We start from the raw sequence: 27526 nt of genomic DNA on the forward strand, positions 1-27526 counted from the left end.
CTTTCTCTATCCTGAGTGCCCCAGGCTTGGGTCAGATGGGAAATGTTATTTTTGAGAATCTGGCAAAATGTATTTTGTTTGTTTGTTCTACAAAGGTAAAGAACCGATAACAAGAAGAATGAAAAAGGTCAGACCATGTCTTCATGTCATCCTTCATGTCATCATGCCAACAGGAAGGTCAGCATACCAAAAGTCTTCAGAAAATTAAGAAGCAGATCTCAACTTGTGGAGTAGAAAGCAAAAAAAAATCATACACAGAGCTGATGTGGAAGGTGCTAAAAGACAATGCAATAATTCTCTTTCATCCTTGGTTTGAGCCTAACTATCATTGTAGAGACAGGAAAAACATGGTGTGGGGTGAGGTTTTTTTGGGTTTTGTTTTGGTTTTTTTACAGGCATGCATTTGCACACATACAGTTAGAAAGGAGATATATGACAGGCCTCTGATCCTGCTGAAAAGCAAAGACATAAGCATAAACTCATTCCCATAGGATATATACACCTAAAATTTAATAAAAACCCTGCTGTGCCAGGCACACACTACTGGAGATGCTGTAAGTAAATGTTTCCTGACTGTATAAAGACCGTACCTTATTACAGTGCAAGAACATCCACTATGCAAGTGACACCTCTATACAGGATTAGCATCTTGGATCTCCAACGTTTCTGATTCAGTCTTTAAAAAATTTCTTTGCATTGTGTATTTGCCTTCAACTGTGTATTTCAAACTTCTATGAAAAAAGCCTCCTCTGAATCATCCATCTTAATAAACTGTAATTTTCTGCAAAATACACAGGAATATTACTACACCAAAGCTGTAAGTGTGTGAAAGTAGTTAGTGTGCATGGTGGAACTGCTTTCCCAACAGAGCTTCTTGTAAAACAAATAGTTGCTATACAGTAATAAACTCAAGGTACTTTCTGAACTGTTACACTGCAAAGGTATTTTAGTTATAAAACACTATTAACATTCAGATTTATAGGGTCATAGACTAAAACCAATGTAAATTTCAGCAATCTTAAAATTTTAAGAGATTTAAGATCCTTCATATGACAGCTTTCCAACTCCCTACTGAAAAAAGTATCCTTCCTTGCAATGACAATACTGTGGAATCTTTCTATCTATGTTTATATAATGCCTGTTTTCAGGTTCTTATAAAATATGTGGACTTAAGAGTAAGCAGAAATATTTTTGCATTACGTTATGTAAAGATATGCTGATAACATCTTTATGAACTTAACAAGGAGGTTTTGTCTTCCTTAAAAAAAATGAATCCTGCTATTTTTACCTGCTGAATATCTTTATGAATCTGACTGTGAAATTGGGTGTCTAAATTGTTGTAGCCCCAAAATGAGACAGAACCCCAAAAATGTGGTTTAACAAGACCCCAGTGTATGAATTAATATATCTGAGCACAACTTCGCAACAAATTGCGAGAGACACCTGTATTCTCTTTGTTATTCAAGTTGATAGGGGAATGTTGACCTCCCATCTACTACCAGGGCATCCTTATCCATGTACCCTTGTCTTTGGAGAATAACTATATACATAGCAATGGGGACAATGAAACACTTAGAAAAAGCGCAAGGAAATCACTAGTGTTCATGTGCCTGGAAGGGCTTTTAAGGGTATATCTGCGTGAGAATTTTAATGAAAGTGCAGTTCTGATAAGTCCCAAGTTGTATCCAGTTTCCATCCTTTGATTTACATCACAGAGCAATTTCTGAATGCAAAACCCGCATTTTTCCGATGAAACTAGATCAAAAGATGCTCTCCAGAAGCGCACTTTCCATGTTCCACCTGATAATGGGCATCCACACCATGGCAGGAGATTAAAGCTTGCCCACATAACTTTCCCAAAATTCAAAGTGTTGATATATGGCATCAGTAATGACTGACTGACTCAACAAATCCACTTATATTGTGTCACCATGTTCCCTACCAGGGATGAAGACCACATCCTTTCTTGATGGAAGCCATGATCTTCCATAAAACCATAGTTTTTATCTTCCCTTTTTTAAAGGGAAACTCTGTTCCTATTTTAGCCTATATCCACAAAAGGATTAATTCAGTGAGTACTCTGTGAAGGAGTCAGAGGATTTCTTTACTTTGCTGGCCTTAACATTTGAACTGAGTTGGGAAAAGGAGTAGTGACCGTAGTTCATTTGTAGTTTCAACTCATTTTTATGACAAGTGCCTTTACGATAAAGCAGGGAGACCACAGGCTTCATGTGATGTAATCTCACATAATTTATATGCAATGATTATATACAAAATCAGACACTCAAGAACTTTCTAATGAATTAAGGAAGGAAAGTTCTTTCTCAAAACCAAATAAATCAAAGAAACAAAACCTCAAGCATTGCTTGGATTTATCTGCAATAATTTAGGGTGCAAACTCTGCACTACTAAAAGACTTTCTGTATGAGTAGTGGTATTGAAATTGTAAGAGCAAAAACATTCATAACTGATTTTATGATGCTTAATGCTTATTTCATAACTGACATTATGATGAAAACAGTAAAATCACAATGTATTTAAAAACAAGAAAGAACATCCTACATCTCTATTAGCATCCCTCTAGATGCTAGAAACTTCCCTCTTGAACTTACTTGTGGTGCAATTGTTGAACTCTATGTCATCTATTGCTGCTCCTCCTCCTAGGTCTCTGGTACGTATGCCTTCAAAGATAACTTCAAAATTCCTCAGTTTCCCCAAATGTAACTCGACTTTGTTCCACTCATCACCATGATTTCCTGATTCACTCCATATTTTCACAATCCCATCATCAGTCTGAAGTTTGAATAAAATATACATAGTAAAATACATGTAAATATGGATTATGAAATACCAGGTTTTGGGAAAAAAAAAACCAACAAAACAAAACCCAAAAACCAAAAATACAGAACACTGAAAGACACCCCTTAAGTTTTGTCAAGAAATGGTAAACATACACTTTGCTAGGATAACAGGAAAAGCAGCAAAATTAGATTATTACCATACAAATCACATAAACATCAATAGTAGATGGTTTCTCAGTACAGAAATTACTATGTGTATGATTGAACTCCAAAGCAGTCCATTTTGGTAGAGTCGTATTTAACTTTACATAATACTGAAAATCTTTCTTTGTGTTTAGAATATATTACTGGATGCAAGGTTAGACTACAATTCTAAAATTAGGGTATCAGATATGTAGAATCTTTAAAAAGTTGTGACAATAGTAATACAAGGGAGGAAAACCTAAGAAATATAAGATAATCATGTTTAGTGTAGTTTATTTGAAGGCAAGTAGGATGACTCTGACTTTCAAATATGCTAATATATTTTAAAGCTTTTCTTTAAATATACAATCATATGACCTAACTGGAAAGTCAGCAGCAAACAACATGCTTCATTTTATAGTAGTAGTATTAGAATGCAGATTCACCAGTTTCAATTGCTGTGAATGGATGTCACATCTATATGATGGCACAAAAAGTAAATATTTGCAAAAGTTTCATATATGTCAAAATTTATTTTTCTTTATGTTTGTGTGACTAATCATCCAAATTGTAAATTAGATTTTTTTGCTAGCCTTTTCTTATCAAAATTCATTAGTACTCCAGCTAGGGTTAATAAAAACACTGTGTGGTGCGTCAAACAGCTAAATGTAATGCAAGGGTTTTAAGAAAGGTTCTAATAACGAAGCTTCTAATAAAGCAGTACATGAACAAGCGAAATCTGAGGAAAATAGAGACAACAGTAAAAATAGGCAGGGAAAAAAATTAATTACATTTCTTTATACATGGTGAACCTGTTAGATCAGATTTATGTTAATAAGATCATCCTATGCATATTTATGATGAGAAAATCAATCTTTATATAAGATTATTGTAGACAGTGTATTCTGAGTAGATAAGTGCAGACAAGCATGCACAAAAATATTGTATTAGTTGTTTCTGAATCGGGGAACTCACAGAATTGTTGCTACCTGTTAGAAGGAGATCCCCAGACCTCCCAAAACACAGAATTACTGAAGTATGGCTTGACAATGGTGTTCTGGAACAGCATCTTTAATTGTAAAGCAGTTAGTTGAGAACAATGGCAACTTTGTGTTCAATTGCTAAAATGGAAAAAAAACCACAGGGAAGGGTCTCCATAACTGCATGTACAGTCATATTCAGCTGAACAACTCCATTGCTGCACACTACTAATGCTGTTGGGAGCAGTGGTGATAGCAGCCCTCTGTGAATCACTGTAGACTAAGCACACAAGCACCTACAGAGACAAGTTTAGGCATTGCGTCTTCAGATATTTCTCATTAGTTTAAAGCCGATGACACAGTCCATTAAAGAGAAAATAATATAACAGGACCTCACTGGTGCTTTGCACCACTAATTCCACAGTTGCTGACAACTGGTTGTGATTTTCTCAGTGTGTTTCTCCCAGTGCAACCCCTGACTCTGTGTGCCATCATGACAGAGATCCACTCTTTTTACAGACTCACAGAATCACAGACTATCTCAAGTTGGAAGGGACCCCTGAGGATCATCAAATCCAACTCCCTGCTCCTTGCAGCACTACCTAAAACTAAACCGTATGACTAAGAGTGTCGTCCAGATCCTCCTTGAACTCCGACAGGCTTGGTGCTATGACCGCTTCCCTGGAGAAGCTGTTCCAGTGACCAACCACCCTCCCAGTGAAGAAGCCCCTTTCAGGCCTATAATCAATGCACTTAAAGCGGACTGGAATCAGAATGAGTGTGAGACCCTTTCTAAAACTTCCACTTACATTTCAACCTGGAAACACAGCGAAGAAGACTCTGTATGTTAACACTGAGCTCAAAATGAGCAGATCCAGTAATCGATGATTTTAACAGTGGTAAAACAGTTTGGCAAATCTATCTTAACTTTACTCATATTATTCCTGGTCATCAAATATGTAGTCAACAATTTAACTTAGTTATTTCAGTAACTCAACAATATCTACTCCACTGATTCTGGTATTTTTTTAATAACCTCCAAAAGAGTATTACGTATTATTGGGGCAACTTGTTTAGTCTGCAAACATCTTCCATCTATCCATGACATGAATAAAATGGATGGTTACAATGAGTTATATTTGGCTTTAGTACCTCCAACATGGAATACAAAAACAAAACTTAGAAGAGAACACTCTTTTTTTTTTTTTTTGTAAATCTATTTGTTGTATCTGGAACCTCTTCTGTCTGCCCTTGAGAACTCTTTGGAATGGGAAAATTCCCCAAACTTTATTTGTAAGAAATTACTAATTTTACAAAAGTAGCTCAGTGCTGTATATTAGTGGTGAATTTAGGAGACTTAAAATGAAGTGGGCAATAATAATACTACTAAATGATAAAGGAATTCCTCTACTTTCATGCATTTAAGTGAGACAGAAAAATTCAAAACTTGCATCTATCCCAACGTTAAGCCCCAAGCCTATAAAAAAAGGACATGTGTTTAAGTTTGGATGTATGTAAGTCAGTGGAGCTTCTTAAACTGTACACAGATAAATATTTCTATAAAATCTGGAAATGTTAAGTGTGGCACAGTTAACCAGAATATAAGCGTCATGTCTATTGTCAGCCTGATTTTGATTGTTTTCACATTATATTACATGACGTTCTGTTCAGACTTGTATCATTTATCACGTTGATTTCTGACTAAAGGATGCTGCAAGTAACAAGAAATATTGATCACATATTTCTTTAGAAATATCCACATTAAAACGTTGTAGCAATCAATTTGTATATGGTATCATTGCCATCAACTACCAAATCTTTATGTAGTTACAGGAGCTGAGGCATGTTTTTTCCATAGTGAGACACTTTAATACTGTTTCCTAGGAAGATTCTTTTTCAGATAGAAACTTTGCAACAGAAATGACAGTCATCTTGCACTTCACAAATTCTTGAATGTGATATACAAATAAAGCACAGAAGAGAGGGACATTTCTTTTCCTGTCTGGGTTCACCGGTAGCAGTTCCTATACAACAGAAGCATTTCACAGTGTGTGAAAGGCTGATTTTTCATGCACCTAGCTACAGCTCTATGCTAACAAAACGAAAAGCAGCCTCATCCCCTGCCTAACTGCATGAAGGATGTTCTAATCCAGAGTGAAAAGTCCCTTCAAAAACACAATCCCTGCACATTGTCTGCATGAAACAGCCAAGGAAGAGGTGGGAAAGTGAGTCAAGCTTCCTGCTTGTCTCTCCCTTGCCCTCCCCAGGCCCAGGCAGTGGAGCTGGCCTGGCTAAGAGGTGTAAGGTATATACTTCTTCTGGATACATACTTGGCATGAGAGGATCATCATTTGTAAGCTTTGCAGATTCCATTTCATGAATTATTGTTTTGTTTTCTGCATTCTCCTGCCATTTAATCTGTCTGGTCCTTTGGCATTTCTTTCATATCTTTGGAATGCGTTTGCTTCTAAACCAGACAAATATGGCCTTGGGCGGGGGGGGGAAGGGAATAAATCAGTCTGTGCTTTGACCTGCCCATTGTATCCAGAAATTCTTTGATCTTTTTCACTCTCATATACATGTATTAATGTAAAAGAGAGATACTTAAGATAAAGATATGCAAAAGAGATATATGACAACCAGAAGAAACGTGTCTCAGTGTAGAGGAGCTTGGAGGTCACAGAGTCACCTTTCTTTCTGTTGTTATGAGGCTATTCTTCTACTGATACATACTCATACCGAGTGCTTAGATTGCTCTTCAACCTGGGCTGGTGGCAAAAGGCCCAGTTTAACTCTATGGTTCAACAGGCATAAAAAATGGTTAAGATCTGTGGCTTTGGCAGACGGTATCAGTAATGCCTGTGTGCAGGGCGGGTGGCTATGCTGGCTGTTACTCAGGGTGGAAATCCCATTTTCCAGTTACCCTGCAGGAGTTCAGCTGCATGTGGGCCTTGGCTAAAAAAATAAAAATATAGCCCTTTTCTGCTTTGTAAACATCATACCATAGGCTCCCCATATCCTTCTTTGCTACATTTATTTGCACGCGATCCTAGTGTCTCTTTTCCTCACACCAACACTTTTCTATCAAAGCCACATTACCTTCCTTATGTCTCATTACATTTGCCTTGGCCTGCCTTCCAGTTCTGATCTGTTCACCCCCCACCCTACCTTACATTCCTAAACACACATCATCCAGTTTCCTATTTGTATCCTCTTATTGCCTGCATTTGTACCTCAGCTAAGCAGAGTGACAAAGATTCTTGCATCACTTAAACCATCAGCCTGCTATCCTCAGTCAAAGTGGGTATTCCATGAAAAACTACCATCCAGAAGCCCGTGTACGTGAAAGGAAAAACACTTATCTCTCCAAACAAAAGGTTAAATTGTAGTTCTGAACTATGAAAGGTTCATAATTTTTGTCCATTACATATATGCAAGTCTTTGAAAGAGAAGGGTCTCAGTTCTCACTGACACAGAATGCACAAGCAAAGTATTTTTTGCCCTAAAGAACTTGCTCAAAATCTATTTTTTAATCAAGATATCTCATTAGACAGCAAAATGCTAACAATGACACATCCCTGCTAACATATTACAACCACCAGATCTTTTTTCTGTTCAGACTAAAATCTTCAGTATCTTTCTGTAGGTGTCTTCCTCAGCTGATGGGAAACGTAGCTGAAATAACCTTTCTACCTTATGTGTCATTTCATGACTTGTGAACAGCCCCACAATCTGCATGCCACTTAATTTTATGAGCATTAAAATCCTTCTAAATTCTTTTGCAGTCTATATTAATATTTTGTAAACTTTCTGCATGGCATCTGAAAAGACATCATAAGCTAAAAATCAGAAGTTGTCATCTCATAGGTTGAGGACTGCTAAAGGCCTTCATCCAGCTCTTGCTTTATGATCTGTATAGCCCATTCTCTAGACTACTTTGCCTCTCAGTGAACTGATTTTGCCTTCCCTAGCTGAATTCTACCTATAATACCAAAATAAACAATTTAAAAGTGCCTTTTATACCATTGTCCCAGCTTTATCTTTTATTCATTATTATCAAGAAGTTCCTCCCTTTGCTGGTCTAACTCATGATACACTGCCCATTTATTACATATTCAAATGTACAAAACCCTGTTTCCTCCTGAGCCCCATCCCTCTTCTGGGAAAAGGACTCTAAATATTTTTCCTTCCTTTGCAAGTGAAGTCTAGAAAAAAACCTTGCCAACAGTTAAGGTCTGGTTGAAGCTCTGTGACTCTCAGCCATGACCAATAATAGCATTTCACAGCTTCTTTGAAAAGTCAGTGAATCAGTGTGTCCTTTCAAAAATCCATCTTTGTATGTGCATATACCTGCCAATATTTCAGTTACAACACCTAACACTTAATTAGCACTTCAATAATGAGTATTTCAGGAGGCAACATTACAGCACTGAACTATCAGTAAAAATTCCAAGTATTATAATAATTCTTGGGATCTCAGATGTTTTCCTTATGCAAATAGAGGGAAACACTACAAATTCCTAGAAGGAAACAAGTTGCAGATCATCACAAGAGCAGGCAGAAGTTTCACTATGCAAACACAATCAGAGCAGCCAGCATAGTCCAAATGTTTCTGCAGATGAAAAATGAAACAGCCATGTTGCCCAGTTATACCTCCTGACAGACAAAAAGTTATTTTGCTATCAAACAAGCTAACATGGTAGCATATACCTCTGCCTATAGCAGAAAAGAGAGAAATTCAGTCCAATTTATCAATACTGTCCTCCCCACAGGTCAAGACTGGAATTATTTCTTCCATCCCAGAACAGTGGGAAGGGAGGGACTCAGCAGTCTCAATAGGCCTAATGATCACCTAATCTTGGTGCAGACAAAAACAGTTACAAAGGATTATTTGTTGGTCATATCCATAGGCTTTACAGGGCAAGTCTACCATGGCCTACAATAGAAGAACACCTGCTAGTTTATTATGTGTATTTCTACTTTTGACTTATTTCTTCATAGTATGTTGTTCACTATTTATTAGTGCAGACTGCTGCTGGGCAACACCTCTAGAAAGTTCCTTGGAACATAGTTTTTATTTCTTCATAATATATCATTCACTATTTATTAGTGCAGAATGCTGCTGGGCAACACCTCTGGAAAGTTCCAAAGAACATAATTTTTACAACCTGTTTTGTAATTCTGTACTTTATAATGCCCTAAACTCAACCTGAGAAATTCTGAAAGTCCAATGTTATCGACAGATCGGCTAACAAAGTTTCATTTCGTCCAAAAACACACACCAAGAGCACTAAAAACAGATGTAAAAGATTTTTTTTTTTCATGTAAGGCTCTGAAAAGTTATTATTAATTGCATGTCACTGCCCGTTATAGGTTGAATATAGTTGAAGGTCAAGCTGAGGTGGTAAGCCATCATTAGGTAAAACTTAACCGTAAAGGGCATGTTTTTCCATTGACTTGTAGCAATGGGTCCTGGTCTTCCACTGTCCCATCATGCTAAGCAATAAACACTCTCAGAAAATGGCAGAGTTACTTCTAAGACAACCATAACTTGTTTAGATCTGTAGGTCTATATACCTAGCCATATTGGAAAAATCCTATTCATATTCAAAGGACTTTTTTATTTATCTTCTGACAGTCTGAGGGGAATTATTTCTTAATGATTTCATTACATTGCAATTCAGAATCTTCTTCATGCTTGTGTTCATCTGAAGAATGATCTAAAGTGTTTATAAATTCTCTTCTGAGAACTTCAGGGGGAAAGTAGATCTTATTTGGCTCAACAACCTCATTAATGCACCTAGCAATACTAACAATAAAGGCAAGAGAAGGCTATCTTTATGTCTTAGAATTTCTTTTTATTTTGTGGCCTTGTTTAATATTTTTCTTACACAGCAGAGACCACCATTCTTCTCAAGGCTATATTTCTAACACAGTCAGAATGATATTAGGAACGGAATCCAAAGCAGGCAAGAAGATTTTGCAATTTTCCATTACAAGATGTTGCAAAGAAACTTTATGAAAACACTCTCTGTCAGAGGAATACACTACGTATTCCAGATGCGATTATAAAGGTTCCACTATGAGACAATCTGCCTTGTTACATCTGTGGTGAAACAGCAATGAAACCCAGATTTTGTTCTTGATCTGCACCTCTTCTGTTTGTGTTCTGATCAGGGTTCAAAATGTTTCCCGGGTTCCCTTTGCATCTGATATTTATTTATTTCAGCAGAGCCACAGGAAATGAAGCCAAGCTTACCAAATGGATGGAGGCAATAACAACATTTGCTAAATATTCCTGGACTCTTCAAATAAATACTCTTGAGAGCTTTTTAATCAGAGCAGAATATTTTCAAATGATTCTTCAAAAAACATTAACTGTTTATTATCAATACCATAAAAAGACTTTTGAGATACCTTGCTACAAAAGGCTTCTCTTCCTGTTGCACCCTTCAGACTTTCCAGAGCAGTCAAACCCTTTCTACATACTTTTTTAAACTGTTAGGAAAAAGCTTTTCTCCTATGCTTTCAGGTTCCTTTGAAAACAGTATCTTCCTGGCAAGCTGTCATCATTCAGAATTTTTAAAACAGGATATGTGTTATGCAAAGCACAGAACGAGCATAACGTGACTTTAACTGTCAGTGCTCATTTCTCTAGCTTTTGAGGGATGGTAATCCCTCTGTTTCACAAGAGTATTTCAGGAGGGCAGTTTACTTTTCAGGCTATTTCTTCTTGGTTTAGAATCAAGCATGTTTTTATGGTGTGCAAATGAAGTTAACTAATAAACTTGGTTTTAACAAAGCTTTACTTCCCTTGATTTACATATCATCATTACAGCCTTTCAAACTGAGTAAGTTTGAAAAGTAGTTTGCTGAAATATCCCATGATGAGGGATATTTCCCTTCCCCGCTTCCTGCTTTTACTCAACAAGGAGTGGAGTGCAGTCCTGCAATTTTACAGTTACATCAAAGAAACAGGAGGTGGAAGGAAGAAAAATTCATGGCTTTTCCACATTTGCTCATATTTTAAAGACCTTTTCTATGAAGCTGTATTTTTCCAAATTATACAACAGTGAATATCTTTGCTGGAATTTCTAATATAATCTATCTACTTTAAGTTTCATTGCTTGAGAGTAAGTTCTATTTTCAGAAGGTTCCAAGCACCTTCCTTATAGTTTTGTGCCGTTGCGACCTCAACACTGCAGTACACAGAATACTTGCTTATTTTTAAAGATCTCAGTTCCTATGATTAAGTCTTTCCTACATAGCTTGGGGGGGGAAAAAAAAAGCGAGCATATTAAAATGCAATAAAACTGAAGACTAATGCTGTAGAGCAGACTCTTTTATCTTAAAAGAAAAAGATGTAGTTAATGTGTCTTCTTTACCTACAGTTGTTTTCAGAGCACATGACAGATTCTATCTTTTTTTCATTTCTCACTGATTTTCACTTAAAATTTAACTTCCTAAAAGAATATTACTTAGATTATTTGAAAACAGTAACTGAACCCTACAAAGTTTGACCTTACATTCCTTTCAAACAAAAAAAGCTCTATATCGGATAAATCTGTATACGGTATCAAATCATTAAAATTAATTGAGTCAAAGAATTCACCCAAGATTTGAATAGTAAATTATTTTTTTTTCTTTTCCTCTTTTCTGTTTTCTTTTTTTCCCCCCTTTTTTTCTTCATTTCTTCTTTTCTTATGGTGACATGAAGAAAAATGAAAGCAGACAATAAGGTTATGAAAATGTGAGTTATGAATGAGCATGTGTGTCCCCTGTCACACTGTCAATCACCAGACTGGTAACAATTCAATGCAAACAGTTCAGCAGCACTTTATAACAGCGCTAGTTACAATAACTCATGTCAGCTTTGACAGGCTACTTTATTTTAGAGAAAGACACATACTCTGTATGTTAAGTGTAAGGTTGGTTATTGTGCATGCAAACAAACCAAATAAAGCATTTGTACAAGTTGTTGGTCATGTTGGAAAATCTGGGCACAGCAGTAGTCATTTACTACTCTGCCCTTAGCTACTGCTTTGAAAATTTGTCTTTCCTATTAAATAACCCAAAGAGACTTGTGGTTAATATTATCATTACATTTAGAAAAATACTGCTAATTATCTGAATGTTGAAGCTCTACATTAAACATATAATTCCAAAATTATTAAGTCCACCTAGAATATCTCTGAGAGAGACAAATAGAAACAATTCCAACGTAGGGAGAGTTTTTAAACTTGAAATTAACCTTTCCATCACTAAACTGAGGGATGCTAAGGGATGCATGCCACAGGATTATGAAATATTCAGCAAATGGAGGTAAAAATGAAAGAAGAAAAAACAACAACAACAACAAAAAATCAGGTAACAGCACTGCAACAATCTACAGAGTAATGGTCTCAAAAGACAGGAAAATGTTACTGATGAGTATGCAATAGGGCGAGTTTTACTTTAGGTATTTGCTGCTGAAAGTGATGAGCTTACTTAAGTTCCAATGGCTTCAATGAAGATTCATGATTCTCAGCACTGAAAAGAATACATTAAAAATAAGTTTCTCTCTAATTTTTCTGTTATATTTTGACAGGAACAAGAAACACTAGACAAGTATGTCTCTGCCTTCTTTAAAAAACACTTGAAAAAAAGTCATCAAGCTGATCAAATGGTATCTTTAAGAAATTACTTGATCCAGGCAAAATGTATACTGACTAAGTACATTAGTATGCATGAAAAATTGGCTTTATTTTTAAGGATAACTTACAAAATCACATAATTTCATTTTCACAGTGCATTACAGAAAGAAGGAAAACAGCAAGATGAAACACTGATATTTCAGCCTTCAAGCCTTTTATTAGACAATCTGCATGTATTAGTCTCAGCAGGTTTTCATAATAAGAGTTAATGACAAAGCCCATCCATCCATCCCTTTCATTTCCTCCTTTGTGTAAAGCATTAAGATGATTTTCACTCTCAGAAGTATCTTTTCCCCAATTTTCATTTCCAAAATTAACATCACTGTAATAAAGTAGTATGTATTTCAGCAAGGAACATGCATTCTAATGAACAAACTCAATAAATAAACTTATACCACTGATAAAATTCCTTTTTTTAAATGCACCACGTTTTGAATTCTGGAATCTCATAGTTAATTCCTTCAGAGCATCAGAAGGCATAAACAGCTCACCCTCTCATGCATGCAGCACTTCTAATACTTCTAGGAGCTAAATAGACTCTTGGTTCTTAATTGCTCTAAGTGCTGAGTTGAGAAAAGCCAGCTTCAAAAACACTGATAAAAAACAACCGATAATTCATCTGAAGACAGGATTTTGTTTCAAGCAGATAGGCATTTCAAGGCACAACAATTAAGTTGCTCATTAGCAAAGCTGAAGTTATACTTTTAAAATTCTTATTTTGGAAAAGAAGTGTATACTGGGAAGGCAAGAACACTTTACTAGCTTTCTTTGAATTATTCTGTGAGTATCACCTTAAAACTTGGATTTATACTGTCACAACTATTAAATCTATGAAATTTCATTATAGACAGCTTTCATTTATAACCAAGCAAACTCTTTCCTTTCTTGTTTACATCTTTCTACATACCTGTGATAGTGTTTCCCTCAAATATTCTTTTATGTGCTTAGGCTCTTAAAACACATTTTCATTCCGTACACTATTCTTACCAATTAGACCAGAGAAATAAAACTTCTGCTCTTTGTAAAAGAGGATTCATTAGGTATGTTGTACTACTTCATCCTGCCTTCATTTCCTAGCCCTTCCAGCCCTCCTTTCTCCTCAAACGCAAAAATTTCTTATTCATTTCCTAGCATAATCCACCTATGTTTGAATTTCGTTTCTAGGTAGCTTAAGGGATACAACTGTGATTGCTTGGTTTTCATATTTTCCCTTCCGTTCTACCACTAAGACTGAGTAACGATAAGCATCAAAGCCATTTTTTAAGACCATGAGCATTTCAAGCAGCTTAGTTCCATTTTGTCTCAGACCTTGTCACAGCTTTGTTTTACTCATGTTTTACAAGTCTCCTCAGACTGTACCCATCTTAGACTTGAGACAACTGTCATTTTCTGGAAAACCAAAGCTTGCAAGAGAAATAATCACACTTGCAAAAATTCTAGGAAGACTCTGGGCAACTGCTATAACCCTCCATAATGTCAAATGTAAGGACAGTGTGCTAAACGTTGTGTAATGCTATATTCCTTGGATTATAAAATAAAAGCCACAGAATCTCAGAATGCTCAGGGTTGGAAGGGACCTCTGGAGATCTGCTAAAGCAGGTTCACCTAGAGCAGGTTGCAAAGGATCACATCCAGGCAAGTTTGCAATGTCCCCAGAGAAGGAGACTCCACAGCCTCTCTGGGCAGCCTGTTCCAGTGCTCTGTCACCCTCAAAGGCAAGAAGTGCTTCCTCACATTCAGGTGGAACTCCCTGTGCTGCAGTTTGTGCCCGTTTCCCCTTGTCCTGTCACTGGGCACCACTGAAAAGAGCCTGGCCCTGTCCTCTAGACACCTGCCCTTAAGATACTTGTATGCATTGATAAGGTCCCCTCCCAGTCTTCTCTTTTCCAGGCTGAACAGGCCCAGCTCTCTCAGCCTTTCCTCATTAGGGACATGCTCCAGGCCTCTCATCATCTTCACAGCCCTCTGCTGGACCCTCTCCAGAGGTTCCCTGTCTCTCGTCAACTGGGGAGCTCAGAACTGGACACAGCACTCCAGATGCAGCCTCACCAGAGCAGAGTATAGAAGGATCATCTCCTTCCACCTGCTGGCTACACTGCTGCTTAATGCCTCCCAGGGTACCATTGGCCTTCTTGGCCACAAGGGCATGCTGCTGGCTCACGGGCACCTTGCTGTTCTCCAGCACTCCCAGGTCCTTCTTGGCAGAGCTGCCTTCCAGCAGGTCAGCCCCAGCCTGCACTGGTGAGTGGAGTTACTTCTCCCCACATGCAGGATCCTACATTTGCTCTTGTTGAACTTCATTAAGTTCACTGCCACCCAACTCTCCAGCCTGCCCAGGTCTCGCTGAATGGCAGCGCAGCCTCCTGGTGCATCAGCCACTCCTCCCAGCTTTCTAACATCAGCGACCTTCCAAGGGTACACTCTGTCCCTTCATCCAGGTCCCTGCTGAATAAGTTGAACAGGACTGGACCCAGTACTGACCTGTGGGGCACACCGCTGGCTACAGGCCTCCAGCCAGACTCTGTGTGGCTGATCACAAGACTCTGAGCTCCGCCATTCAGCCAGTTCTCAGTACACCTCACTGTCCACTCATCCATCCCACACTTCCTGAGCTTATGTATTGGGATGTCATGTGTCAAAAGCCTTGCTGAGATCAAGGCAGACAACATCCACTGCTCTCTCCTCATCTACTCAGCCAGTCATTAGGCTATCAGGTTGGTCAGGCATGGTTTCCCCTCGGTGAATCCATGCTAACTACTTCTGATAACATTGTTTTCCTCCACATGCTTAGAGATGACCTCCAGGATGAGCTGTTCCATCACCTTTCCAGGGATGAAGGTGAAGCTGACCAGCCTGTAGTTGCCTGGATCCTCGTTCTTGCCCTTTTTGAAGTTTGGAGTGGCATTGGTTGTCCACTTCCTCCAAAGTGACCTCCATGACCGTTCAAAGATGATGGAGTGTGGCTTAGTAATAACATCTGCCAGCTTCCTCAGCACTTGGGGTTGCATCCCATTGAGGCCCGTGCATTTGTCAATGTCAAGTTTGCTTAAGTGATCTCTAAAATGATCCTCCTCAATCAAGTGAAATTCTTCCTTTCTCCAGAATTTCTCTCTTGCCTCCAGGGTCTGGGAAACTGGAGGGCCAGCCTTGGCAGTGAAGACTGAAACAAAGGTGGCATTCACTAACTCTGTCTTCTGTATGGACTTTGTCACCAGGGCATCCACCTCATTCAGCAGTGGGCCCACATTTTCCCTAATCATTCTTTTCCTGGCAATGCACTTGAAGAAGCCCTTCTTGTCCTTGATGTCCCTCACCAGATTTAATTCCAAATGGACTTTAGCCTTCCTCGTCATCTCGCTGTATGTTCTGACAACATCTCTATATTTTACCGAGTGGCCTGTCCCTTTTTCCACATCCTGTAAACTTCCTTATTCTGTTTGAGGTCTGACAGAAGCTCCTTACCCATCATGCAGGCTTTCTGCCCCCTCGTTTGATTTTTCACTCATAGGGATGTACTTATCTTGACATTGGAGGAAGTGATGCTTGAATATCAGCCAGCTCTTTTGGACACACCTACCTTCTAGAGTCCTAACCCATGGGATTCCTTCAGGTAGGTTCTGGAAGAGGTCAAACTTAGCTCTCCTGAAGCCCAGGGTTTCAATCCTAATCATTGCCATTGTTCCTCCATACAGAATCCTGAACCCCACCATCTTATTGTCACTGCAGCCAAGGCTGCCGCCAAACTTCACAGCCCCAACCAGTCCTTCTTTTTTTTGTGAGTACAAAGTCTAAAAGCACATCTTGTCTCACTGTCTCCTCCACAACCTGCATCAAGAAGCCATCAACAATGCTCTGCAGGAACCTCCTGGACTGCATAAGGCTAGCTGAGCTGTCTTTCCAACAGATATCAGAAAGGTTGAAGTCCTCCATGAGAATCAGGGCCTGTAACTGTGAAGCTACCTCAAATTGTAAAAGGTCTCATTGACTTCCTCTTCCTGATCAGGTGGCCTGTAGAAAACACCCACAACAGTATCCCCCATGTTGCTCTGCCCCTTAATCTTTACCCACAAGCTCTTGACTCGTTCTGCATGCACCCAAGGGAAAGCCCAATACATTCCAGTTGCTCCCTCACATAAAGACCAACTCCACCACCTCTCCTTGCTGGCCTGTCTTTCCTAAAAAGTACTCGGCTATCCACAACAGCATTCCAGTCATGTGAAGTATCCTACCATGTTTCTGTAATTGTAATGAGATCATGGCCCTGCGACCGCACACAGATCTCAAATTCTTCCTGTTTATTCCCCATTCTGCATGCGTTGATGTACAGGCAATTCAGAGAGGGAATCGAGCACACAGGTGTGCAAGAGGATCAACCATAACCATGCACATCCTTGAGGAGGCTGACCTTCTGGTACTCATCTTGGGAAGTAGCTAAGGAACATATATCACTGCTCTGGTTGGCCTGGTTTATTTCCCTGTTGAATGTGATGGCATGAGTATCGCCACTTTGAACACCTCTACCCCAAATCCTTCAGTTTAAAGCCTGCCTCACCAAGCTGGCCAGCCTGCTGTCAAAGTCAAACCTTTACTTACACTGACTGCCTAAACAAATGCAGAACATATAGAGTAAGAGATGTAAAAAACAGTTTTGAATAAAGATCATGAAAAGACATTTGCAGAAATGAGATAACCTCAAATCTGTCATGTTTTTCCTCCTACAGAGAATACTCTGAATATCATATTTGAAGATGTGAGGCAAAATCACATATTAAATTTCAGCTTTTTATTAAGCAGCTTTAACTCTTTAACACATCTTCTATACATCTTAAGCGTAAAATCAAAGAACTTGAAAATAGTGTTGCTAACTCTTACCACTCCTTATCCTTTAAGAGTCATACATTAGATCATCTCCCCAGTGCTGCTTAATATTCTCCTTTATCAGTTGGGGTATGGAATGAGAGAAGGAACACAAACTTGTCTAAATAGGAGCTGCATACCTCTAATAACTGCAGAAGCAGTGATGACACCCATTTTGCATCCTGACCTCAGAGCACCCAGCAGGGAGGGACCTGGCTTGGCACAGCCCCCCTGCATGCCTTGGGAAGACATGGTGAAACTGGGACATGGGCAAAACTCACATCTCAGGACCACAGATTACACCAGATGCTGCCAATGTGTATTTGTCCAGGACGTTTTTTTAGGACGATAGTGAAGCACCTTTCTTTTCATGTATGCCTGTGCCTATCTATTAATGCACACTGTCTGAAGTAAGTCAGATGATGTAAAGGTGTTTGACATTTTCATTGTCTTTAAAAACTTTCAGCTAGGACAGAAAGTATACATGAGCTGCATAAAAAATGAGACTTTGTCATTTTTCTCTGTGGGCACTGAAACAGAAAGAAAATATATCTCTCACTCCCAAAAATGAAAGAAATTAATCTGGTCTAGATGTTCGCACGCTGAATTGGTGTTTAACACAAAGTAAATGGAAAGATTGATAAATTGCTTGACTCAGATAAGTATCTACCAGTTTGGACACTTACTCAATATTTAATTGAATTTCAAACTTTTCAGGCAATGGGACCAAAATTAGCTTACTCTTTGGCACATCTTATCTTGGAAAAATTTATTACTGCATGTGGCCAGCCCTGGACAAGAAACGTGCTCGGAAGTGGAGCACCTTACTTTAATCAACCACATGGATCAAAGTCCTGCTTGAGTGACACAGTGGGCAAGCAGAAGCTGTGCTGGTGGGACTAACTTTTCTTCTCTGAAACTTTGACAGTTAGTGGTTAAAGCCAGAAGCATTTTTCTATTCATAGTCTCAGTGTTTACAAAATCAGTCCCATGAGGTAGGAATTATGAAATCAGTCTCTGCGAAAGTCCTCTCAGCTCTTCAAAATGTGAAGTTTTGCTCATGAAGAATTAAAGCATTACCATTACAGCTGCCTTGAAAACTAAAAGCCCAAAGGAAAAGCTAATTCAGTTGAACAAAACATTTGGAATCTTTCAGAGATTTTCTTTGTTTTATTCAGTATTTCAATTTAGCAATCTACCTCAAATACCACTTTGATTCTGTACATAAAACAATGTAAAGAGTGGGAAAACATACCTCTACAGGGATTCGGTTGAGAGAAAAATAAAAAAAAAAAAAAAAAGGAAAAAAAAAAGGAGAAAACAAATACATACATCTGCCGTAAACATACTTTTTTTTTTTTAAAAAAAGTAAGATCCTGTTAGGGCAGTATGATAAAATTGTAAGACTAGTAATAGTTCTTAAGACTAGCAATAGCAATTCTTAATTCTTGCACAGTGACATTTAAACTTCCAAGGTTTTACTAAATATTTCATCTGTCACTTCTTCGAAGTGACAAGTCTGCAGGACAATGACTGACATGAATATTCCCTATTAATCATCAAAGAGTATCTTATGCTTTTTCAGATGTATAAAGGAGTGATTACTGTCAGTCAGGTGTCATCCCTACTTTGATGTAGTGAGAGGTTCACTGGGATATAACTGTAATTCTTTCTTTGTGACATTTACTTTTACAGCCTATTTGTATTCTAATAGAATGTTCTTTTCAATTAGATTGTAGCTTTTGGGCTTGTAGAAATATAGAACAGGTCCTTTGGGATATTAGAAAAACTGGACAGATTCAGAGGACTCAAAACACTAAGGCTGAAAAACATAGGAAGTTCTTTATACAGTCAAAGATCGATTAGGTATTTTTAAGCTTCACTGACTTGATCCTGAGCAAAGAGACATCTTTAAGAAGAATTCTCAAGTCCTGTCTCTATAATATCTGATGGATACAATTATTTATTTCTTAGAGAATGCCAAGAAACCAGAAACTGATTTAAATTTTTCATTTGTAGTTATGAAATACACAACACATATAAAAATATTCTCTACAAATTGAGGGCTCTCATAACTGACAGATCTTATTATATTAAAACACCTCAGTAAGATTCCCTTCAGTAAGATAGGGAAGTAGAAGATAAAAATCTGCAAACAGACTCATGAGAGCTTGGTGTTTGGATTGCCAGCACAGATATTAAATATGTATGTAAATATCCAAAAATATTTACCAAAATATCCAAATTCAAATATTTATCCAGTGACATTACTGAATGTACCCAATATTGCCAAGTAAATGTTACTACATACAGTTACATGTCTACCGGGAGCTATATGGAAAGCAACAGCCACCTTTCCTCTTACAGATGCTTTCTTTAGAATGAGAAAAATCATATTCAAGGCTTCCATTGACATAGTGAGTAAAACCCCACCGTCAACAAGAGGCTAGGGTGACCACTGCAGTGGCTCCGCTGGAAGCATCTATGACTTTAAGTAACAGGAATGTCATCCACATTGGGACAAATGACAATTTAATGACAGGTCTTGTGATCTTAACATGTTTCTTCGAAAAGAAAGCTACATGCTGGAGCAAGCGCAGAGATCTCTTTCTAAGATATCTTTCCTGTGGTAACATAGAAATAATTTGCCTACATTAAGGCAAAATGATAGGCCTGAAAACCATGAGAACAAGCAGCAGCCACACTTCAAATACGTAAAAGAGAATTTGTAATAATTTGCAGTAATTTGCAACCTGTCAAACAAATACATATAAAACTAAGGTTTAACAGGAAAGTCACTGGCATTTTTTCTCTTCCATTAATTTTTTGGTTTTCAGTGAAAATCTCTCAGATAACTTTCCATTTACTCCTAGTGCAGCAACTGTTACACAGTCCACTTCTGCTTTATAGTTTCAGTAGATGTGATAACCTCAATTTCCAATTTCCACTTCAGTTTTTCTCTAGATTTCACAGGCAGCGTAGAAGTTATGTCTGTGTTTTCTAAATGGATTTATTCCCTAGAGCAAATAAGCACAGACCTGATTATCAGAAGAATATAAATCTTTTTGTGTGAACCAAGGAGACATTGTAATATTAAAAAAGGCAAATCAAAGGAAAAATATAATCACTTAGTGACCAAACAACTGAGAGAACTCTAAGAGATCTGTGGCAGAACATATCTTTCCCACCCCTCCTATAGCACAAATTCAGTCTCATCATGTCTGTAGTGAAAAGGATATTTTAAGATGAAGTCTAGGAAGTTTCTATAGCAATGGCATCCTATATGTGCCACTGTAAGATCTGTAGCCTTTAGATTGGCATACACAGAAAGTATGAACTAGGTATTTTAAGCAACATTTATTATGACGTGCCTTCTTTTGCCTTGCTACGTGGTATCCTGTACCTTTCTTCCTCAGCTGACCACACCTTCTTTGGATACTATTCACCAGACCACTCAGGTTCTTCAGCTACACGCAGTAACATTTTCTTTCCAAGCTGAAAGACTAACTCTTTAGGATTGGTATTTTCAAGTCAGCTGTTCTCTTTAAGAGAACAGTCTTATCTTACTGCATCACTGTTATCAAGAGATTTCAAGTCACACCTGAAGAAACACTTCACTTCTCTGTTCAATAAATCTCAGCACCACTTGGAAGGAGGAAACTGCATAAAGACTGTACAGAGATTGAATTCCAGGTATGCTAATTTAAATGGACTATACTATTGATTAAGGCAGAATCTAAGGTTAAAAATGTGCGGCTAGTGAGTTGGGGGGATCATCATTAGTTGTTAATTCCTTTCCATAGCCCACACACTCCTTGCACGGGTAGGCTGGAAAAAAAACAAACCCTCTCATTCCTTTTGTAACACTTACGAACACAGCTGGTATATGAAGTGTTAAATGGGTGGAAATCCACCTAAATAACGTTGTGACTGCTGATAAACTTTTTGGTAACATAGTCCCTCTGAACTCCATTGAACACAATGCTGAACTGAATCACACTGTCAAAATGCTCAGAATAATGTAATGTATAGCAGAATCCTTCAAATCTAATGAGCATTTCCATGTCATAAATAATGAGAGTCTTCTTCTGTTCGCTGATCAATGAAATGAATTAGATGGTTCATGTGTCAAAATTTCAATACTGTCTCTTCTGGATTATATTGGAAACTCTTATTTAAAGACCCTTTTCTCCCATACAGATCAAACCAAATTAAACTAGAAACAGTACGATACCAAGTTGCGCTATTCAGTGGAAGGAGTGGCAGGCAACAGTGAGCAGCTGAGGGGAAGACCAAATTACATCTAAATACAGGCTGCAGATTTTCATTGGATAAATGGTAGAGTAGCTATCATACCAACACTTAATAGAACAAGTAATATTTTTAGCCACCTAAATTAGATGGTATAAATGTACAGAAAACAAGACTAAGCAAACTATTTAAAAGCTGAAAGATGCTTCAAATGCCTGGATTTATTGGTTCAGCCAAATCCTGAATGCCTGGTCCATTTCACTATAATTTCAAACAAGAAAACACAGTTTTCAAAAAAAAGAGAAGTTAGCTGTATAAGTTCAATGGTGTTGTACAATTGCATTAGCGTGTTTCCACTGTGGTTTCATACAACCTTTCTACAACAGCTGTCTCTTCTTAGATGTCAATGAGAAGAACAATTGACATCCAAAAAATGCTCATAATTATTAATCATACAATGGCACCTGTGGTACCAAACTTTCCCCTGCCATTATAATGAGAAATGAATGGTGACATTTAGCGGTTTATAGAAAACAGATGATTTTGCAAGGAAATAAAAACAAGGTTATTTTCACTCTTTTATTCTCCATGCTTTTGATTGTCTTCCTGTTATTATGAATGTTAGAATTAAAACTAGTTAAAATATTTCACTGCATTTTTATTCAGTGACTTCTGTCCAAGAAACAAAATTTTCATAGCAAGTTTCCCATTCTAAGATTTTTTTTTTTCACTTTTATGATTTGAAATTTAAGCAAAAATTTGGTCTTATAGTTTTCATTTATTATGAAAATCTGAAAAGCATCCACATGATTTTTTGATAGATATAGTCTCAAGGCTGGTTTGTTTGGTTGGGGTTTTTTTGTTTGTTTGGTAGGTTGTGGGGGATTTTTTTGTGTCCTCACTCTCTTTAGAAAACAAGACCACAATTCTTCTAAGAAAATCCTCATATTTTGACCACACCTAGTTACTCCTGGTCCACATTAGAGCCCAGCATCACAACTGAAGATTTGTGGTGGGTTGACCTTGGCTGGATGCCAGGTCCCACCAAGCTGCTCTATCACTCCACTCCTCAGCAGAGCAGGGCAGGGAGAAAATAAGTTGAAAAAAACCCCACAACTTGTGGGTCAAGATAAAGGCAGTTTAATGAAGCAACAGCAAAAGCTGTACATGTGGAAACGAAGGAAAACAAAAGACATTATTCTCTACTTCTCATTAGCAGGCAATGATTGGTCACTTCCCGGGAAGCAGAGCTTCAGTACCTGTAGGTGGTTGCTCCAGAAGACAAGTGTAATAAATAGCAAATGCCCCCCCTTCCTCCTCATTTCTCTTAGCTTTTATATCTGAGCAGATGTCATATGGTATGGAATATCCCACTGGTCACTTTGGGTCAGTTGTCCTGGTTATGTCCCCTCTCCAGATCCTGCCCAACCCCAGCCTACTGGTGAGAGGGCAGGGAGAATGTTGGAGAGACAGCCTTGGTGCTGTGCCATTACTACCCAGCAGAAGTCAAAACACTGGTGTGTTATTGCCACCTCTCCAGCTACCAACACAAGCACAGCACTGTGAGAGCTGCTGTAGGGCTCAGCCAGACCCAATCCAAGATTAAATAATTGTCTTTATCTGTTAATTCCAAAAGATCCATTTTTATAATAAAGGTTGGGTTGTTTTGGTTTTTTTTTCATTTGCATTAGCCTTTGAAAACTTTCCATGTCATCTAAATCTCCTAGTGCTACAGAAAAATTATCACAGATAGATTAAGAACGTCAACTAATCTGATGCGTGGGAGATAAGAAACACAAATTTTAGTGGTCTTTTCCTTCTTTTAGTGCTCCTGCTAAAGGCAAAATCCAATATACTCTACAGACCATACAATTATACCCATGTATTCCAGCAACTTAATGCAATTGATTGTCTTAATTCCTGATTTTAGTAGCACTACAGTATCATCTCTCATTACCTCATTAATTCAAATAGAAAATCACATCAACATGGTTTCTTCAGTCTTAGGAGTAGTACTAAAATTCCTTATATGGGCTCCTTATTTTCTTTTAATTTTGCAGATATGGCCTGGCAAAGACTGCAGGAACAAGTTACAAAACAATGAGGTAGGGTGGGAAGAGCTGAGCGTAGCTGGGCAACCTGAGGTGTGTGACTGAACATAAAGGCCTGTTGAAAGAATTAAGAGTCTAAAAACCCAGGTAAGAAATTTCTATGAATGGACTATGAGGTTTCCATGAGTCTGCAGGCAATTCACCTCTAAGCTGCAATGACCCTCTCATAGGCAAGCAACATGAAGTTACCAGGTTATGTAAAGATTTGTCTCCATGGTAAGTTAGTTAGTGGAATGAACTGAAGTCTTTCAAAGCTACCATTGTACTGACACTATCGGTCTGACGCAAACTTTCTGCTACCATGTAGGATGTCAGTGCATGCAATGACAAGACAATTCTGCTTAAAGCAGCCTTTCATCTTTCATTTGATTCACCATTACCTAATGCAATGCAGTCAACCTACAAACAAATACACTTAAGAGATTATTGCAGTCATAAATACAGGTATTAAAAAATACCCAGTCTGACTTGCATGAAATGAATTGGAATCAGATACTTCCATCTTTGTGAAATAATTTACAGCAAATACAGAAACAACTCCTTTTTCTGAAGCTACTGTGGATTCAAAGCTGAGAGCCAAACCCCCCCAAAACTCTGGAAACATAAAAATTAGACTCTTCATGTTAAGACCCTTTATTGATTTTTAAGCACACTACAGCTTTGATGCTGCAAGCCAGTAAAGATCAAAGACTACCAGAAACTAGTACATCTCCAAGACACTAAAAATGAACCGTGAATTAAAAATAAAAGCTGCATTAAAGGAGGATAAAACTGGAAACAAATTAATGTTATACAATGAGTGCTAGTGCTACATTGGTGCTTGCTGAAGTTTTGCTAGTATAATATCTGCTCAGTTCAGTTTGCCTTTGACAAATGGAAGATACTTTTCTCAGTGGGAGACCAAGGGGTCTTGGTGTGTAAAAAAAAAGATAAGAAAGGAAAAGGGGGGAAAAGAAAGATCTTCCACCTTCTCTGAAGTTAAATGGAACTCCTAGAAATGATCAGTGTGTTTTTTCCAAGTGGAGTTGTTGATCAGGAAAATTAGATACTGTCTTGGTCTGTTCAATGCTATATGCTTTCTAAAAGGTATCAGCAGGCACCAGGTTACAGGCTTTATTATTTATTTTCTTTTCAAAAAAGATACATTAATTAAATTTCTGAATGTATCTATTTAGACAAAGAGATATGAAAAACTAACAAAAATGCTCAAAGCTCAAGGCTACACCTCTATCATTTAGACAAAGCCCTTTTGTCTTCATAAAAATGTCTGTTTCACAGCTGCTATATAAAAAAGACTTGATTTTGATGTCTGTTGCTTCAGTAAAAATCATTAAACAGAAGCTCTATGATCCTTAAAAGAACTCTGCCCTGAGACACACTTATATCATAACTTTCACTGTTGAATGTCTGCCCCGAAAAGTGCTAGAAAAGAGAAAAATAAGTCTGACCTGCAAAGATCCCGGATATGCCTCAAAGCCTCATATACTAACAAACAGTGATGCAACCACAGTCATTCTGTGAGATTATGAGCAGACAAATCAATAATCTAAATCACTCCAAGAGGCCTCTGATTTGGGGAATGAGTTCAGTGAAACAACACTGGAGAATTGTGCAGTGCAGAGGAGACCAAAAGTGCATTTTTCATCTATGTCACATTGTGCAACATGGTGACGTGCTGAGATAGAAAAAAGTTTAGTGGTATTAGCCCTGAGAGGCAGGGCTTGTGATTCCAGGTGCAAAGTTACGATACCGTGTTGCTTCAGCAATTCAGTATGCATCCTGCTATATGAATCTTTCAACCTCCTCAGTTTTCTAACCAGGCACTGTCTTAGCTTTAGTCACACTGATCCTTTTCTGCTCATTGTCCTCATCTCCTAAGGGAGAAAAAGGTCAAGTTCTCAAAGAATTTAAATTAAAAAATGCTTAATAAATCACATACAAACAATTTATCTTATATGTGTTTCTAGAAACACGATGATTTTAAATTATAAATCCTCTGATGAACCTCTTCATGAGCAAGATTCAACAAAACAAGGGTGATTCTTTAACCATTCTTCCAAATATAATTTTTTTCCTTCAGAGAGTGTCCAAATGTATTATCCCAGCTCACCAAGTCTCTGGAATGAATGTTTAAATCTGGTTGCAGTATAAAAATACAACAAATTAAATTCTTCCAATAACTTACAGTTAAGAAGACTGAAATAAGTTCCTAATGTACTCATCTGAGAAAATAAAATGCACTGAATGGTGTCTGCCCTTATCTACAGCATATTTATTTTGTCCCCTTTATGTAAACATTTTCTGAGAAATGATGCTTCCACTGAAAACTGACTTATTTCTATTTAATCATTGTCTCAGTCTCAGTTTACTTGGAGATATGCTCTATGTCATGGGGTCGAAATCAGACCTGCAACAACCCTGTTTGAAACAATGTCAAAAAAATAGGAAAGTGCTGTCTCATGTTCTGCATTCAGTTCAGGAAATATAAATACAAATTATCTTGCTCTGGGAAGCAAGGCTGCCATAAAAGTTAATCTTCCTTTCTTTCCTGACTAGTACTGTATTTCACAGTATCCCCACTGATTTCTTTAATGCTCCTGGGACTTATGTAATACTCCTTTACTCTCACTCAGTCATTTCATTGACTCAAATACATCTTTTAATAGCAGTTCACAGGTCAACTATGGGAGTAAAATTTTAAAACCATGTCCCTTTTGAGAGCTATAAATACTCATTAAATAAAGGCCATTACCCCTGTGGTAATGTGGAACCAAATTCTCCTGAATGTGTATTTTTCTGAATTTAATAAAGGAAAACTATTTGGAATAATAATAATAATAAGAAAAAATACTAGCATTCAAAGGAAAACAAAAAGATAAATGTAATCCACTGAATATAGAGCTAGTTTATATTTCTATTTCACCCATATACAAATACTAGAAAACTTTACACTTCTGCATTAGATTTAAAGAATTTCTCTAAAAGGCTTAGTATGTCTTAAGAGGGCAAGTGAAAAATTTACGTTTTCTGTATTGTTTGGAGCATGCTTTGAAATTCAGCAGACTCTTAAGTAAGACATTCAAGCAAGTCTTTGTAAATTTAAAGTTTCTTCCTCTAGCTGCATGGGAGTCAGATAATTTGCTTTGAGGCTACCTGAAATGAATGAAACCTGTAACTTCTACATTAATGCGAGGACTCAATTGTGTTTCATGCACCCAGTGAGCAGAATCAATGTAGAAATCCACAGTCTATTTTAAACTGTGAAGTAGAATAAGCTGTTTCCTGAGACCTTATTCTTGAGTGACTTCCCATAGAATTAGGGTCAGTGATATTGACTTGTGAGAATTTAATTTTAAACTACTCAATCCTGGAAATACAAATGTCCGGAAGATATTAGTTGGCATCTGCAGCATCTCCACTGCAGGTACTCCTGCTGACAGCTCAGGACGGTAGCCTGCTCGCTCCACTAAAAATAACCAGGGAATTACAAAAAACACCATGAGCCACCTATACCTGAGCTGTGGCACCTCTCCTCTCTACCTCAGGCTAGCTAAAACCAATAGCGATATCAAGCCAACAGCCGTGACAGCTGCCAGCTTTGGCTGAGATGCCACAGAAGCCAGGCGACAGGTTTTGTGCTGCAGCAGCCC

At 37.8% G+C, this 27526-nt stretch overlaps 1 protein-coding gene across 1 annotated transcript in view; it reads right to left on the reverse strand.

Annotated features, from left to right (window-relative positions):
- MALRD1 (MAM and LDL receptor class A domain containing 1) overlaps nucleotides 1-27526 on the reverse strand; it is a 282516-nt gene that overhangs the window by 106271 nt on the left and 148719 nt on the right. Inside the window, exon 28 of the mRNA XM_037383834.1 lies at nucleotides 2613-2793. Within this exon, the coding sequence (XP_037239731.1) occupies nucleotides 2613-2793 (181 nt within the window). The remainder of the gene's footprint in view (nucleotides 1-2612; nucleotides 2794-27526) is intronic.

This window comes from Falco rusticolus, chromosome 4 (assembly GCF_015220075.1).
Source record: "Falco rusticolus isolate bFalRus1 chromosome 4, bFalRus1.pri, whole genome shotgun sequence".
In the NCBI taxonomy this organism is placed as follows: Eukaryota; Metazoa; Chordata; class Aves; order Falconiformes; family Falconidae; genus Falco; species Falco rusticolus.